The sequence below is a fragment of the Neomonachus schauinslandi genome, chromosome 4 (assembly GCF_002201575.2).
Source record: "Neomonachus schauinslandi chromosome 4, ASM220157v2, whole genome shotgun sequence".
In the NCBI taxonomy this organism is placed as follows: domain Eukaryota; kingdom Metazoa; phylum Chordata; class Mammalia; order Carnivora; family Phocidae; genus Neomonachus; species Neomonachus schauinslandi.
In genome coordinates, this window is record NC_058406.1 from 150,585,935 (window position 1) to 150,602,594 (window position 16,660).

A 16,660-nucleotide genomic window follows, 5' to 3' on the forward strand; every position below is an offset into this window, starting at 1 on the left:
ATTTATCATGCAAATGAAAGTCAAAAGAAAGGTGGAGTAGCCACGCTTGTATCAGACAAACTAGATTTTAAACCAAAGACGGTAAAGAGATGAAGGGCACTATCATAATAAAGGGGTCTATCCAACAAGAAAATATAACAATTGTAAATATTTATGCCCCCAACATGGGAGCACCCAAATATAGAAAACAATTAATAACAAATATAAAGAAACTCACTGATGATAATACAATAATAGTAGGGGGCTTTAACAACCTAGTTACATCAATGGACAGATCATCTAAGCAGAAGATCAAAAAGGAAACAATGGCTTTGACTGAGACACTGGACCAGATGGACTTAACAGATATATTCAGAACATTTCATCCTAAAGCAGCAGAAAACACATTCTTTTCAAGTGCACGTGGGACATTCTCCAGAACAGATCACATACTAGGTTACAAATCAGGCCTCAACAAGCACAAAAAGATTGAGATCATACCATGCATATTTTCTGACCACAGTGCTATGAAACTTGCCAAGAAAAAAATTTGAACAACCACAAATACATGGAGGTTAAACAGCATGCTACTAAACAATGAATGGGTCAACCAGGAAATCAAAGGAGAAATTAAAAAATAAAATGAAAATGAAAACACAATGGTCTAAAACCTTTGGGATGCAGCAAAAGCAGTCCTAAGAGGGAAGTATATAGCAATACAGGCCTACCTCAAGAAGCAAGAAAAATCTCAAACAACCTAATTTTACATATAAAGGAGCTGGAAAAAGAACAAATGAAGGGGTGCCTGGGTGGCTCAGTTGTTAAGCATCTGCCTTCGGCTCAGGTCATGATCCTAGGGTCCTGGAATCGAGCCCTGCATTGGGCTCCTTGCTCCGTGGGAAGCCTGCTTCTCCCTCTCCCACTCCCCCTGCTTGTGTTCCCTCTCTCTCTGTGTCTCTCTGTCAAATAAATAAGTAAAATCTTAAAAAACAAAAAAACAAAACAACAAATGAAGCCTAAACCCAGCAGAAGGGAAATAATAAAGATTAGAGCAGAAATAAATGATATAGAAACTAAAAAAAAAACAAAAACAGAAGAACAGATCAATGAAACCAAGAGCTGGTGCTTTGAAAAAATTAATATAATTGATAAGCCCCTAGGTAGACTTATTAAAAAGAAAAGAGACTCTTTCCCATCTTGCAAGATGGCGGGCGAAAAAGCTGAGAAGCCGGATACTAAAGAGAAGAAACCTGAAGCTAAGAAGGCTGATGCCGGTGGCAAGGCTAAGAAGGGTAACCCCAAGGCTAAAACGCCAAAGAAGGGGAAGCCCCACTGCAGCCGAAACCCTGTCCTTGTCAGAGGAATTGGCAGATATTCCTGATCGGCTATGTATTCCAGAAAGGCCATGTACAAGAGGAAGTATTCGGCAGCTAAATCCAGGGTTGAAAAGAAAAAGAAGGAGAAAGTTCTTGCTACGGTCACAAAACCAGTTGGTGGTGACAAGAACGGTGGTACCCGAGTGGTTAAACTTCGCAAAATGCCTAGGTATTATCCTACTGAAGATGTGCCTCGAAAGCAGTTGAGCCATGGCAAAAAACCTTTCAGTCAGCACATGAGAAAGCTGCGAGCTAGTATCACTCACGGGACCATTTTGATCATCCTCACCGGGTGCCACAGAGGCAAGAGGGTAGTTTTCCCGAAGCAACTGAGCAGTGGCTTGCTACTTGTGACCGGACCTCTGTCGCTCAATCAAGTAACTCTGCGTAGAACACACCAGAAATTCGTCATTGCTACTTCTACCAAAATTGATATCAGCAGTGTGAAAATCCCCAAACATCTCACTGATGCTTACTTCAAGAAGAAGCTGTGTAAGCCCAGACACCAGGAGGGTGAGATCTTCGACATCGAGAAAGAGAAATACAAGATTACAGAGCAGCGCAAGGTTGATCAGAAAGCCGTGGACTCGCAAATTCTGCCAAAAATAAAAGATGTTCCTCAGCTTCAGCGCTATCTCTGCTCTGTGTTTTCTCTCACAAATGGAGTTTACCCTCACAAATTGGTGTTCTAAATTTCTTACAAAGAACGTAATTAAATAACTGATCCATTAAAAAAAAAAGAGAGAGAAAGGACCCAAATAAAGAAAAACACAAATGAGAGGGGAGAAATAACATCACATAAATATAAACAATTATGAGAATATTATGAAAAATTATATGCCAACAAATTGGACAACCTGGAAGAAATGAATAAATGCCTAGGAAACATATAAACTACCAAAACTGAAATGGGAAGAAATAGAAAACTTGAACAGACTGATAACCAGCAAAGAAATTGAATCAGTAATAAAAAATCTCCCATAAAACAAAAGTCCAGGGCCAGACAGCTTCACAAGGGAATTCTACCAAACATTTAAAGAAGAGTTAATACTTATTCTTCTCAAACTATTCCAAAAAATAGAAAAGGAAGGAAAGCTTCCAAATTCATTCTATGAGGCTGGCATTACCATGATTCTAAAACCAAAGACTCCACTAAAAAAGAGAGCTACAGGCCAATCTCCCTGATGAACATGGATGCAAAAATTCTCAGCAAAACCCTAGGAAATCAAATCTAATAGTACATTAAAGAATCATTCACCACAATCAAGTAGGATTTATTCCTGGGCTGCGAGGGTGGTTCAATATTCACAAATCAATCCACATGATACACCACATTAATAAAAGAAAGGATAAGAACCATATGATCCTTTCAATAGATGCAGAAAATGCATTTGACAAAGTGCAATATCCATTCATGATAAAATCCTCAACAAAGTATGGAAGAGAGGGAACAAACCTCAACATAATAAAGGCCATATATGAAAACCCCACAGCAAATATCATCCTCAACAGGGAAAAACAGAGCTTTTCCTCCACAGTCAGGAACAAGACAGGGATGTTCACTTTCACCACTGTTATTTAACATAGTACTGGAAGTCCTAGCCTCAGTAATCAGACAACAGTAAGAAATAAAAGGCATCCAAATTAGCAAGAAAGAAGTCAAACTTTCACTATTTGTAGATGACATTACACTATATATAGAAAACCGAAAAGACTCCACCAAAAAATTGCTAGCACTGATACATGAATTCAGTAAAGTCGTAGTATACAAAATCAACGTACAGAAATCTGTTGCATTTCTGTATACCAATAATGAACCAGCAGAAAGAGAAATCAAGGAATCCATCCCATTTACAATTGCACCAAAAACCACAAGATACCTAGGAATAAACCTAAACAAAGAGGTAAATGATCTGTACCCTGAAAACCACAGAACACTTAGGAAAGAAACTGAAAATGACACAAAGAAATGGAAAGACATCCCACCCTAGTGGATTGGAGGACCAAATGTTGTTAAAATGTCTATACTACCCAAGGCAATCTACACATTTAATGCAATCCCTATCAAAATACCATGAGCATTTTTCACAGAGCTAGAACAACCCACCCTAAAATTTGTATGGAACCACAAAAGACCCTGAATAGCCAAAGCAATCTTTAAAAAGAAAGGCAAAGCTGGAGGCATCACAATTCTGGACTTCAGAATTCAGCTATAGTTATCAAGACAGTATGGTACTGGCACAAAAACAGACACATAGATCAATGGAAGAGAACAGAAAACCCAGGAATGAACCCAGAACTATATGATCAATTAATCTTCAACAAAGTAGGAAAGAATATCCAATGGAAAAAAGACAGTCTCTTCAGTATTGAAGTGTTGGGAAAACTGGACAGTAACATGCAAAAGAATGAAACTGGACCACTTTCTTACACCATACACAAAAATAAATTCAAAACGGATTAAAGACCTAAATGTGAGACAGGAAACCATCAAAACCCTGGAGGAGAACACAGGCAGTAACATCTTTTGACATCGGCCAAAGCAACTTCTTACTAGATATATCTCCTGAGGCAAGGGAAACAAAAGCAAAAATAAACTATAGGGACTCCATCAAAATAAAAAGTTTCTGCACAGCAAAGGAAACCATCAACAAAACTAAAAGGTAACCTATGGAATAGGAGAAGATATTTGCAAATGACATATCTGATAAACGGTTAGTATCCAAAAAATAGAAAGAACTTATAAAACTCAACACCCAAAAAACAAATAATCCAATTTAAAAAATGGGCAGAAGACATGCACAGACATTTTTCCAAAGAAGACATACAGATGGCCAACAGACCCATGAAAGCATGCTCAACATCACTCATCATTAGGGAAATACAAATCAAACTACAATATCACAGCTGTCAGAATGGCTAAAATCAAGAACACAAGAAACAACAGGTGTTGGTGAGTATGTAGAGACAGGGGACCCCTTGTGCACTGTTGGTGGGAATGCAAACTGGTGCAGCCACTCTGGAAAACATCATGGAGATTCCTCAAAAAGTTAAAAATAGAACTACTCTACGATCCAGGTCTTAGAGATTCTCAGCAATTATCATGAAAGAATCTTACAAAGCTTGTCAGTTAGTCCAGACTAAAATTCTTAATTCATAGCTAGCACCATTCATTGTCTTTTTTGTACCCAAGTTATAGATCCCTTGAGGACAATGCCGGTATCCTTTTAAAATGTGCAGTTCTCTTAAATATATCAAATACATGCAGTAATCACACTACTAGGTATTTACCCAAAAGATACAAAAATACTTATTCAAAGGGATACATCCACACTGATGTTTATAGCAGCATTATCTACAATAGCCAATTATGGAAGGAGCCCTAGTGTCCATGGACTGATGAATAAAAAAGATGTGATATATGTATATAAAATGGAATATTACCAAGCCATTAAAAAAGGAATGCTATCTTGCCATTTGCAATGGTGTGGACAGAGCTAAAGAGTATAATGCTAAAGGAAATAAGTCAGTCAGAGAAAGACAAATACCATGATTTCACTCACACGTGGAATTTAAAAAACAAAACAAATGAACATGGAACGAAAGAAGCAAATCAAGAAACAGACTCTTAAATATAGAGAACAGAGTTACTGGAGGGGAGGTGGGTGGGGATGGGTTAAATAGGTGATGGGTATTAAGGAGTGCACCTGTTGTGATTAGCACTGGGTGTTGTATGTAAGTGATGAATTATTAAATTCTACACCTGAAACTAAGATTACACTGTGTTAACTAACTGGAATTTAAATAAAAATTCGGAGAAAAACAATTATTTTGACTGCTTACAGAACAGGGTGCAATAGAACACAGGTTGAAAACCACTACTTTTGATTCTTAAAACCAAACTAAAAAAAAAAAAAAATCAATGACCAAATAATTTTCTCAAGGCAGGAATTTGGCAATTATTTTTGTTGGCCCCAAGAGAAAAATGGCACAGAACAAAAAATATACCATGCTTATTTTGTTTATATGGCATAGTAAAACAAATCTAAATTTATATTAGTATACTGCTCTTTTATACTAAATTGAGACCTGTAAGAATGGCTAAAATCAACAAGAAACAACAGGTGTTGGTGACAATGTGAGACTAGGCCCCTTTTCTCTAGAAGAATAACAAGACTTGTAGTTCTAGAACTGTAGAGCTTTCATACAATTAGTGGAATCATTTTTTTATGTTAAGATTTCTGAGTCATGGCTTCAACCTGTTTGCTTTCCAAGTGCAATAGATAACTAAGAAATTTATTAATTTACTTGGCTAATTCAGTGGGTTTTAATAAGACCTAGATTACTTGGGTTATTCATCAAGGCTTTTTGTGAGAGGAGTTGCTCTGAATCAGCCAATTAGCTGCTTTTTTCTTTTGAAACTTATTTTCATTAACATAATAAATCTAAATACCCTGGCATCCTCACTTATGCCTCTTTTCTATTGCATTTTCTAACACTCTTTCAAGAAATCATAACTTGAATTCCAGTAAAGAGCTTTAAAAGTTTAGAATATTTATTACTATTTTCAATTAAATGCAACAATATGGGTGGTTATTTTTTAAGTAATCCCCACACTCAGTGTGCGGCTCAAACTCACAACCCTGAGATCAAGAGTGCCATGTTCTAGGTACTGAGCCAGCCAGGCGCCCCCCTTTTAAAATTTTTAATTTTTTTTTTGGTTGGGTGGGTATCTTGATCCCTTTGTAACGAAAAGTCTATTCTCAAAATGCAGTGGTAGTTGTTTTCTGCAGACGTTACTGGTAAAAAACAATCAGCGAGCAAGTCCTACGCTACTCCTTTAAGCCCAGTGTGTTATTTTTCCGAGTTAGGTGTTGGAGTTTCTCGATTTTGTTAGCCTGCAAAATATTGGAAGGAAAGGTAATATTTTATACATTCATTTCAGCCTAATAAAACCAACACTGCCTCTTAAAACTCTTGAATTCATTCCTTATCAGCTATTTCTTTTCACTTTAGCTCTAGGAGCCTTCCTTGTGATATTCCCACCGCTTTTCTGAAGTCCCACATCAGACTGCAGTCTAATGGTTCTTCACAATCTTCTCTTTGGCCATTCCTTCACCGCCCCGCATCAGCACGTTTAGGGATACTTAACCACTCCTTTGCCAAAGAACACGAGAGCTTGTCTGCACGTTTGATCAAAATGCGTTCCCCTAAATTACACACCCTAATTCCTTTAATTTCTCCACTACTCGTACCTTTCCTCCAGCAAATGAACCTCGGATCTAAAGTTAAATCTGCCCCCCGCCTCCAACCTCCCAGCTGCTACCTGCGGCCTTAAGGCTGTTGCCCTGCCCACTGAACCCAAGTTCCTCTCCCCAGGCCTTCCATTTCCCAAGAAAAACAATAGCGGCTTTGTTTTTCAGGGTTTTAAACACCAGTATCCACTTTCTTCCTCCTCCTTCGACCCGAGGGCCCTCGGCGCTTCCCCACCCGGACGCGACCTCCACCACCTACAAGCCGCTTTTCGCCGGAGCGCCACTTCCGGATCGCCGAGTGTCTCCGCTTTACTGGTCCGCCCACCTCCCCCGCGCATTTCCCAGAGCTTTGTCTTAAAACGTTGGCGGGGTCGGAGCGGGGACGCAGGCTAGCCCGGAACAGAAGGTCTCCTAGAAGACGCGCTGAGTGGCTGCTCCAGCCTGGCAACTCCCGCCGCGCTGCGGAGTCGAGGGGTGGCGGTGGAGGGACAGTTTGTTTTGAGCACCGAATGGGGTAACACCCGGAAGTGGCGCCGTACCCGAGTTGCGTTGCCGCCGGGGGCGGGTGCCGGGTACCGGGAGGTGGCGAGGAAGCCACGGTACTCTTTGCCGTAAGTGTCAGCGGAGGGTGCAATACCGCCAGAGGCGGGAGCTGGCCTGGTTCTGGCCCAGGTTTTACCGTGGTAGATCCGGCTGGGTTCCGGGAGTCGAGGGCCTCGTGGGGAGGCTGGGCTGGTGGAGGGTTGCGGCGGCCGAAGGGGATCCCGCTCCCTTCTTTCTCCCATTCCTGGGGATCTGCTCTCTTTAGTTCACCAGCTTATTCCTCCCACCCTTCGCCAGGCGAGTTGAGGGGAGTTTTACTAGGGAGGAAGTTGCAGCTGGAGCAGAGAATCTACTTGTGTTTTCGGCTTCTGGGAGGAGGCGAGCGGCTGCTTTGGTGGGGACTGTTGCTTTTCGGCCTCTTCATCTTCAGTCCCTCCTGAGAAATGCTTTTCCTTCGCTGCTTTACCGACTCAGTTACTTCTCATATTTGTCTTTACCCCCTTCAGCTTCTGACTTTGACTCCTCTGCACCTTAAAAGATGCTGGAGTCATATGTGACTCCAATTTTAATGAGCTATGTGAATCGCTACATCAAGAATTTAAAGCCATCAGATCTACAGCTTTCGCTATGGGGTGGAGATGTGGTTCTCAGCAAGCTCGAGTTAAAGTTGGATGTGCTGGAACAGGTAAGCTGTGTAGCTGTCATTAACTGGAAACATTTTCAGCTAGTTTAGTAATCCATTGTTTCCTGCACTTCGGCTTTATGCTTTAAAAACTTAAATTGTCTGTTAAAGTATTTTGGACTACGCTGAAACTACAGACCTTCCTTTACAGAAGTTTTTTTCGTGGTTTGTTACTAGTGATGGTTTATTAGAATTGGATTCCCAAAAGGTGCCTCAACAGATAGGAAGACAGCTTCATTGTTCTTGTCAGAATTATTCAGTCTGCTTACTCAATTCGGAAGCATTACCGGATATGCTAATATACGTTGCTAAGATTTCTGTATGAAGCTGGAAAATATTATATTCCCATTCTCCTTTTTGGGGAATGGAAGGGTCTGAAAGACAGCAAGAAAGTTCTCTTAGTAGGAAAGAGGACCTGACATCCTCAGAGAATTGAGCAGACACAGATTGAGAATGCCAGTAAAATTGAAAACTTACTACTTATTCACTTCTTAGGTTTTTTTCTTTTAACTTGAGAATGGTCTGATGTAAATAACTAATTTTAAAGTTCATATATTTATTAATCCACCGAGTACATTTATTACTAACATGTGCCAGGCAACTCTGTTAGGCCTGAAGATACAAAAACTATCTGTGGAAACTCTGAAGAGCCAGACCACCTGCTTTTTAGGAGATAAGGGAAGTCTTAATCTAATGGTGAAAGTTAATAATTTTTATATTCCACTGCTCCCTTTATTGAATAATCTAGAGTATCACTAAGAAATAATACTCTTGGTTCCTTCCCCTCTTCTCTCCAAGGTTGATTATCTTAATATTTTCATTTTTTAAAAATGACCACATGTCCTAAGTGTACAGCTCAGTTTTTATGTATGTATACACGTGTGTAACCACTGTGGAGATGAAATAGAATATTTCCTGCACCTTAAATGGCTCCCCTTTGCAAATCAGTATTCCCACCCCCTAAAACAGGTGACTGTTATTCTGACTTTTCTCAACATAAAGAAGTTTTGCTTGTTCTTGAACCTTAATAAATTGGAATCACTTGTGTCTGGCTGTTTAACTTTATGGCTAAGATTAACCCATGTTGTTGCAGGAGCTGTCATTTGTATTGCCTTGCAGTATTCCGTTGGCTAAAGATTCACAATTTATTTTCCCATTGATGTACATTTGGGTGGTTTCTACTTTTGGCTGTTATGAAGAAAGTTCTTGTGAACATTCTTGTACATGTATATTGGTGGACATAGGTATTAATTTCTCTTGGGTGTATACTTAGGTATGTATATGTTTAGCTTTGATGGATACTGCCAAATAGTTTTCCAAAGTGGTTGTATCAGTTTACATTCTCACCAACGGTGGATGAGAGGTCCAGTTATTTCAAGTTTTTGGTATTACTTGGCATGTTTGTTATTTTAATTTTAGCCTTTCTGGTGGGTGTGTAGTGGTCTCTATTTAAATTTGCATATCCTTAATGGGTAATGATGTTGAACACATTTTCACGTGCTGCTTATTGGCTATTTGAATATCCTCTTTTGTAAAGTCTCTAATTCTTTTGCCTTTTAAAAAAAATTGGGTATTTTTTTTTAATTGATGTGGAGGGGTTCTTTACATATTTTGGAAATGAGTCCTTTGCTAGATATATTTTGCAATATCTTCTCCCAGTCTGTGGCTTGGCTTTTTACTCTCTTAAAATTATCTTTTGATGAATAGAAGTTCATAATTTCACTGAGGTCCAAGTTGTCAATCTTTTCCTTTAAGAAATTTTTGCTTATTCCAGGTACATGAAGATACTCTTTTTTTGTTTTGTTTTTATTTTAATCACCCCATGCTCATCATGACAAGTGCATTCCTTAATACCCATCACCTGTTTAACCCATCCTCCCACCCCCTCCTCTGGTAACCATTAGTTTATTCTGTTAATTGGTTTGCCTTCCTCTTTTTTTTTTTTAAATTTTATTTATTTATTTGACAGAGGGAGACACGGCGAGAGAGGGAACACAAGCAGGGGGAGTGGGAGAGGGAGAAGCAGGCTCCCCACTGAGCAGGGAGCCCAACACGGGGCTTGATCTCAGGACCCTGGGATCACGACCTGAGCCAAAGGCAGATGCTTAACGACTGAGCCACTCAGGCGCCGCCTTCCTCTCTTTTTGCCCCCCTTTACTCATTTGTTTTGTTTCTTAAATTCCACATAGTGGTGAAATCATATGGTATTTGTCTTTCTCTGACTTACTTCACTTAGCGTTACACACTCTAGCTCCATCCATGTTGCAAATAGCAAGATTCCATTCTTTTTTATGGCTGAATAATATTCCACTATATATGTATAGATAGAAATACCTATATTTATCTATCTCCTTTATCCATTCATCAGTCGATGGACATTTGGGCTCTTTCCGTAATTAGTGTATTGTTGATAATGCTGCTGTAAACATCGGGGTGTGTGTATCCCTTCAAATTAGTATTTTTGTATCCTTTGGGTAAATACCCAGTAGTGCAATTGCTGGATCATAGGGCACTCAGTGGATTGTTAAAACCTCCATACTGTTTTCCAGAGTGGCTGCACCAGTTTGCATTCCCAGCAACAGTGCAAGAAGGTTCCCCTTTTCCCACGTCCTCAGTAACACCTGTTGTTTCTTGTGTTGTTGAGTTTAGCCATTCTGACAGGTGTGAGGTGATATCTCATTGTAGTTTTGATTTGCATTTCCCTGATGATGAGTGATGCTGAGCATCTTTTCATATGTCTATTGGCCATCTGTAGGTCTTTTTGGAAAACTGTCTATGCGTGTCTTCTGCCCATTTTAATCAGATAGTTTGGTTTTTGGGTGTTGGCTTTTGTAAGTTCTTTACATATTTTGGATACTAACCCTTTATCAGATATGCCATTTGCAAATATCTTCTCCTATTCCATAGGTTGCTTTTTAGTTTTGTTAATGGTTTCCTTTGTTATGCAGAAGCTTTTATTTTGATGAAGTCCCAGTAGTTTCCCTTGCCTCTGGATACGTGTCTAATAAGAAGTTGCTATGGCCAAGATCAAAGATGTTGCTGCCTGTGTTTTCCTCTAGGATTTTGATGGTTTCCTGTCTCACATTTAGGTCTTTTGAATTTATTTTTGTGTATGGTGTAAGAAAATGGTCCAGTTTCATTTTTTTGCATATTGCTGTCCCATCTCTTGTTTTCTTTTAGAAGTTTTATTGGTTTTTTTTTTTTGATTTATCTAAAATTTTTCTGGAAGTGTGAAGTAGAGGTCAAGATGCACCTTTTTTTTTTTCTTTGAGACTCATTTGATCCACACCATTTGTTGAACCATTCTTTTTCTACTGAATTGCAGTAAGCCTTACTGCAAATCAGGTTGTCATATATGTGTGGATTTATTTCTGAACTCTGTGTTTGCTCAGTAGTCTATTTGTCTATTCTTGTGTCATTACCATACTGTCTTTTACAGTGTTTTGATATCTCATAGTGTAATTTGTGTAACTTTGTTCTTTTTTTCCTTGTCGTAACTATTGTGGATCCTTTGCATTTTCACATACATTTTAGTTTCAATTTGTAAATTTTAGAATTTTCCCCTAAGGGGGAAACCCACTGACATTTTTGTTGAGGTTACATGAAATCAATAGATTAATTTGGGAGGCATTAACATTAACACATACTGTTTTAACATAGTATTGAGTACAGAACATTGCTTTCTGTATTTTTAAGTCTTCAATTTTTCTCAGCAATGATTTGAAGTTTTCAAGAGAGGCCTTGCACATATTTCATTAAATATGATCTTTTTTTTTGTTATAAGGAGCATTATTTCTTAAAAATTTCATTTTCTAAGTACATTACCAGTGCACAGAAATAGTTGTTTTAGTACATTGGCCTTCCATTCAGTGCCCTTTCTAACGTGTATGATTTGGTGTTTTCTTTTAGATTGCCTGTGTACGCAATCATGCCGTTTGCAAATAGTGACAGTTTTACATCTTCCAGTGCTTGTACCTTTTATTTCTTTATTGCAGTGTGGAGTAGACATCTTGAAAATACTCTTTTTTTGTTTCCACCTTCAGTGTTAAAGTGCTCAATATTTTACTATTAAGCATGTTGCTAGCTGTAAGTACTCCTTACTGGGTAAGGAAATGCTCTTTTGTTCCTCCTTTTACAAGTTTTTAAAAATCATGAATGGGTTTGAATTTTATCAAATATTACATTTAATGAATTTATCTGATTTTTCTTTTATTCTGTTAATGTGGTGAATTACATTGAGTTTTTAGATGGAGTTTGAATTCCTGGTATAAACCCATACTTCGTATTAACCTTTTTATGTGTTGGCTTTGATTTGCTAAATTTTTGTTTAGTTTTGTAGCAGGTATGTTCATAAGTGATTCTGGTCTGTGCTCTCTCTTGTAATGTCCTTATCTGGTTTGGATTATCATAGATATGTTGCTTCATTAAATTATTAAGTATTTTGTTTTTTTATAAATAAGTTTGTGTAAGATTGATATTAGTTTTTTTTTATTTTGGTAAAATATATGTACCCAAATTACCATTTTTGCCATTTTTTATTATGGTTCTGTGGGGCATTGATAACATTTACATTGTTGTGCAACCATTACCACCACCCATCCCCAGAACTTCTTTACTTTCCCAAACTGAACCTCTGTACCCTTTGATTCACTCACTCACTATGCTGTCTTACCAGCCCCTGGCAATCAGCATTCTACTTTGTTTTTATGAATTTGACTACTCTTACACCTCACAAGTGGAAACCTACAATAGTTATCATTTTGTGACTGGCTTATTTAACTTATTAGCACAGTGTCTTCAAGGTTCATTCATATTGTAGCATGTATCACAATTTCCTTTTTAAGGCTGAATAATATTCCATTGTATATGCCATATTTTGTTCATTTGTCCATTGATGCACATTTGCGTTGTTTCTACCTTTTGGCTACTGTGAGTAATACTGCTGCAAACATGGATGTACAAATATCTATTTTGAGTCCCTGCTTTCATTTGTTTTGGGTATATACCCACCAGTGCAATTGCTAGATTGTATAGTAATTCGATGTTTAAATTTTTGAGGAATTGCCATACTGCCTTCCACAGTGGCTACACCACAGCAATGTACAAGTTTTCCAGTTGCTCCATGTCTTCACCATACTTGTTATTTTCTGATTTTTGTTTTTTTTTATTATAGGCATTCTAATGGATGTGACATGCTATCCCACTGTGGTTTTGATTTGTATTTTCATAATGATTGATTTTGAGCAACTTTTCATGTGCTTATTGGCCATGTGTATATTTTTGGAGAAATGTCTATTCAAGTCCTTTTTTAAAATTGCATTTTTTTTTTTGTTGAGTTGTAGGAATTATATATTCTGATTATCAGTCCCTTATCAGATACATGATTTGCAAATATTTTCTCCCATTGTGAGTTGTCTTTGAGTCTTTTGTGCCTTTTGATGAAGAAAAGTTTTAAATTTTGAAGTTCAACTTAACAGTTTTTTCTTTTGATGCCTGGGCTTTTGGTATCCTGTACAAGAAATTATTGCCAGATATAGTGTCATGAAGCTTTTTCTTTGTTTTCTTAGAGCTTTATATTTTTCGCTCTTACTTTTAGGTCTTTGATTCATTTTGAGTTAATTTTTGTGTATGGTATAGTATCCTATGGTATAGGATCCAACTTCATTTGTTTTTATAAGTGGGTGTTTACTTTTCCAGTAACATTAGTTGAAGACTGTCCTTTTCCCCCTTTGAATGGTCATGGCATCCTTCTTGAAAATCACTTGGCCATAGATGTGAGGGTTTATTTCTGGGCTCTCAATACAGTTCCCTTTGTGGTTTATAGGTCTGTGGTCAGAAATCACTTTGTTTTGAATACCATAACTTTGTAGTAAGTTTTGAAATCAAGATGTGTGTAATCTCCAACTTTGTTCTTTTACTAGTTTTATAAATCTTAGGAAAAATGAATCCTGGAGTCATGTGGGTCAAGAGTTTTCTTAGTTGGAAAGTTTTAAATTCTTGATTTAATTTTTTTTGGAGATTTTATTTGGTCGGGTGGGGGAGAGGAGAGAGGGAGAGGGAAATGGACAAGCAGACTCTGCCTTGAGCATGGAGCCCAACTTGGGACTCCATCTCACTACCCTGAGATCATGACCAGAGCCGAAACCAAGGGTTGATGCTTAACCAGCTGGGCCACCCAAGCACCCCTATGATTTAATTTCTTTAGTAGATAAGGACTATTTAGATTTTATCTCTTCTTTTGTTAGTTTTGGTTAGTTTTTCACTGAATTTCTCCATTTCTTCAAAACCGGTGATCAGCAAACAATGGCTTGGACCTACTTCTCTAAGTAAAATTTTATTGGAGCACAGCTATTTTCATTTGTTTACATATTGTCTGGCAGCTTTTGAGAACTAAAATGGCAGAGTTGAGTAGCTGGGACAGAGTGCATGGCTTGCAAAAGCCTTAAGTATATACTATCTGGCCCTTACTGAAAAATTTCCTGCCCCTGCCCTGAATTGTCTATATTTAAAGCCATAGAGTTGGATTTTTTTGGTCCAGTTTAAAGTTGACTGATTTTTAAAAAAAAAATATCTAGGATCTGTTTTTTTTTTAAAACAAGCAGTTTGTTTAAACAACAAGACGCTTGACTTGAAGGGAAAACTATCTAGGATTCATTTAGAGTAATTTATCCCTACTTAAAGACAGATTGCCCTACGTGTAACAGCTACATGCAAAAAAGTTACAAAATTGTCCTTCGTTTTACAATGATAAATGAAAACATTAAAGTGCTCCAATCGAACAAGGTATGCAAGGATTTTTATGTTGTTCCTTTTTTGTTAAACAGTGAGAGCAAAATAACTTACTGGAATATAAAGAGCTGACTGAGCATGCCAGTAATGGGGAGAGGGGGTATTTTCACAGAAGCAGTATTTTCCCCCATCCCATCTCCATTTGATGTCGATCAAAACATACCATTGGCCATTTAGTTAAAAAAAATGCAATATGCTTGTGCACATACACAGTTACTTTATGTACAATAAAGGAATGGGGAAGGGGAAAATGAAAGAATAGAGAAGACTATACTGTAGTAGTCAGGATGTGGTGGAACCAAATTGTGGCTTTCTAATTGAGAATGTCTTCTTGGTCTGGAGGAACAGAGTTCTAGAGTAAAGTAGCAGGTTCCCTTTTTAGTAGATTACCTCCTGTCTACTGCTGGAACACATCAGTTTTATCTTCATCCTTCATTTCCAACTGTGCAGGTGTGTCTGTTTCTTGATTGGCTGCCCATCAAATCAGAATCTGATCTGCCTCATTGACAAACCCTGTCGTTCACAATAGGCTTTCATTAGTTTACTAAGTGGTGTATGCCTCTTAATCTTAAACTGCACCACAGAACCATCCTGCCCCGCCACCTTCAAGTTAATATGATAGTTGTTCTCAGTCTTGACTCCTTCCTTGTGCTTTTCATCAGTCATGGCAAGTGCTGGAGTCTCCTCAGCTGCCGCTTCACAAAAGAGGTACCAGGTCCGCACTGAACGAGCACACACCTGTTGTGATATTTTTTTCTTACTGATACTAGTGATTTGTATCTTCTTCATCACGTTGTTAGGGTTTTATTAATTTTATTTGCAGAGAACTGATTTTTCTGATTTCCCTCCCCCCCATTCTACTTTCTTTGGATTTAATTGGCTGTTTTCTCTAGCTTCCTGAGGTGGAAGCTTCTGTCATTTATTTTTTCCTCCTACCTTTTTCTATTGAAATATATGCATTTAGTGCTATAACTTTTTTTTTTTTTTGCCCTCTGTGTCACAGAATTTCATGTTGGTTTTTCATTATTTTGTTCAGGAAAATATTAATTTCCATTTTGATTTTTTTTTCTTTGATTCATGGGTTTAGAAGTGTATGTTTAATTTCTGAACATTTGGGGAATTGCTAATTATCTTTGTTACTGATTTCTAATTTAATTCCACTGTGGTCAGCGTAGTTTCTGTATTATTTTAATCCATTATAGTTTATGAGTCAGTATATGGTCTGTTTTTGTAAATGTTCTATATGCAATTGATAAAAAGTGTGTATTGGGCAGTTGTTGCTATATTCTTCCATAAATATTATTTACTTCAAGTTAGTTAATAGAGTTTTTTTTTTTTTTTAAAGATTTTATTTATTTGACAGAGAGAGACATAGTGAGAGCAGGAACAAGCAGGGGGAGGGGGAGAGGCAGAAGCAGGCTTCCCGCGGAGCAGGGAGCCCGATGTGGGACTCGATCCCAGGACCCTGGGATCATGACCTGAGCCAAAGGCAGACGCTTAACGACTGAGCCACCCAGGCGCCCTAGTTAATAGAGTTCTTAAAATCTTGTAAATCCATGTGGATTTTCATATCTGCTGTTCTGTCAATTACTAAGATATATTAATATCTACAATTATGGGGGCGCCTGGGTGGCTCAGATGGTTAAGCATCTGCCTTCGGCTCGGGTTGTGATCCCGGGGTCCTGGGATCGAGTCCCGCATTGGGCTCCCTGCTGGGAGGGGAGCCTGCTTCTCCCTCTGCCTCTGCCTCTCTCCCATGAATAAATAAATAAAACATTAAAAAAATCTACAATTATGATTATTTGTCTACTTTTTAATTTTGACAACTTTCACCTTATATATCTAGAAATTGTTATTAGGTGTACACAAATTTAAGTGTTATCTTATTCAACACACTTAAAAATCATGCTTAAATGTGTCCTTTCACTAGTAATTCTTCTTGCTTTAAAGTTTTTTTTTTTAATAATACTGTTTTAAAAATTGCTTCACTTAGCATAACATCCTGAAAGACATGTATCATATGATCTCACTGATAT

At 38.0% G+C, this 16,660-nt stretch overlaps 2 protein-coding genes and 1 pseudogene across 3 annotated transcripts in view; 2 read left to right on the plus strand and 1 right to left on the minus strand.

Moving 5' to 3' along the window:
* Positions 1–1,182: 1,182 nt before the first annotated feature.
* On the plus strand, positions 1,183–2,077 carry LOC110578722 (annotated as a pseudogene).
* Positions 2,078–7,171: 5,094 nt separating this feature from the next.
* The window catches only part of VPS13B (vacuolar protein sorting 13 homolog B), a 762,353-nt gene continuing 752,864 nt past the window's right edge, over positions 7,172–16,660 (plus strand). The window contains exons 1-2 of one of the 2 annotated variants that reach the window (XM_021688693.1): positions 7,172–7,221; positions 7,660–7,838. In XM_021688693.1, the coding sequence (XP_021544368.1) occupies positions 7,692–7,838 (147 nt within the window). In that variant the 5' untranslated portion in view covers positions 7,172–7,221; positions 7,660–7,691. Of the gene's footprint in view, positions 7,222–7,659; positions 7,839–16,660 lie in introns of those variants that run through there. The other variant, XM_021688692.1, reaches the window with a different exon arrangement.
* LOC110579149 (small ubiquitin-related modifier 2-like) lies at positions 15,022–15,290 on the minus strand. Its single transcript, XM_021688695.1, has 2 exons — positions 15,137–15,290; positions 15,022–15,080 (listed from the first exon to the last, which is right to left on the minus strand). Exons 1-2 carry the CDS (start codon positions 15,288–15,290, stop codon positions 15,022–15,024), a joined length of 213 nt encoding a protein of 70 aa, XP_021544370.1.

Excerpts from the sequence above, each read along its gene's own strand:
- LOC110579149 (XM_021688695.1), bottom strand. The coding sequence starts at position 15,290 with ATGACTGATGAAAAGCACAAGGAAGGAGTCAAGACTGAGAACAACTAT. Across the intron at positions 15,081-15,136 it reads AGCCTATTGTGAACGACAGG|ACACACCTGCACAGTTGGAA; the intron begins GTTTGTCAATGA and ends ATCAAGAAACAG.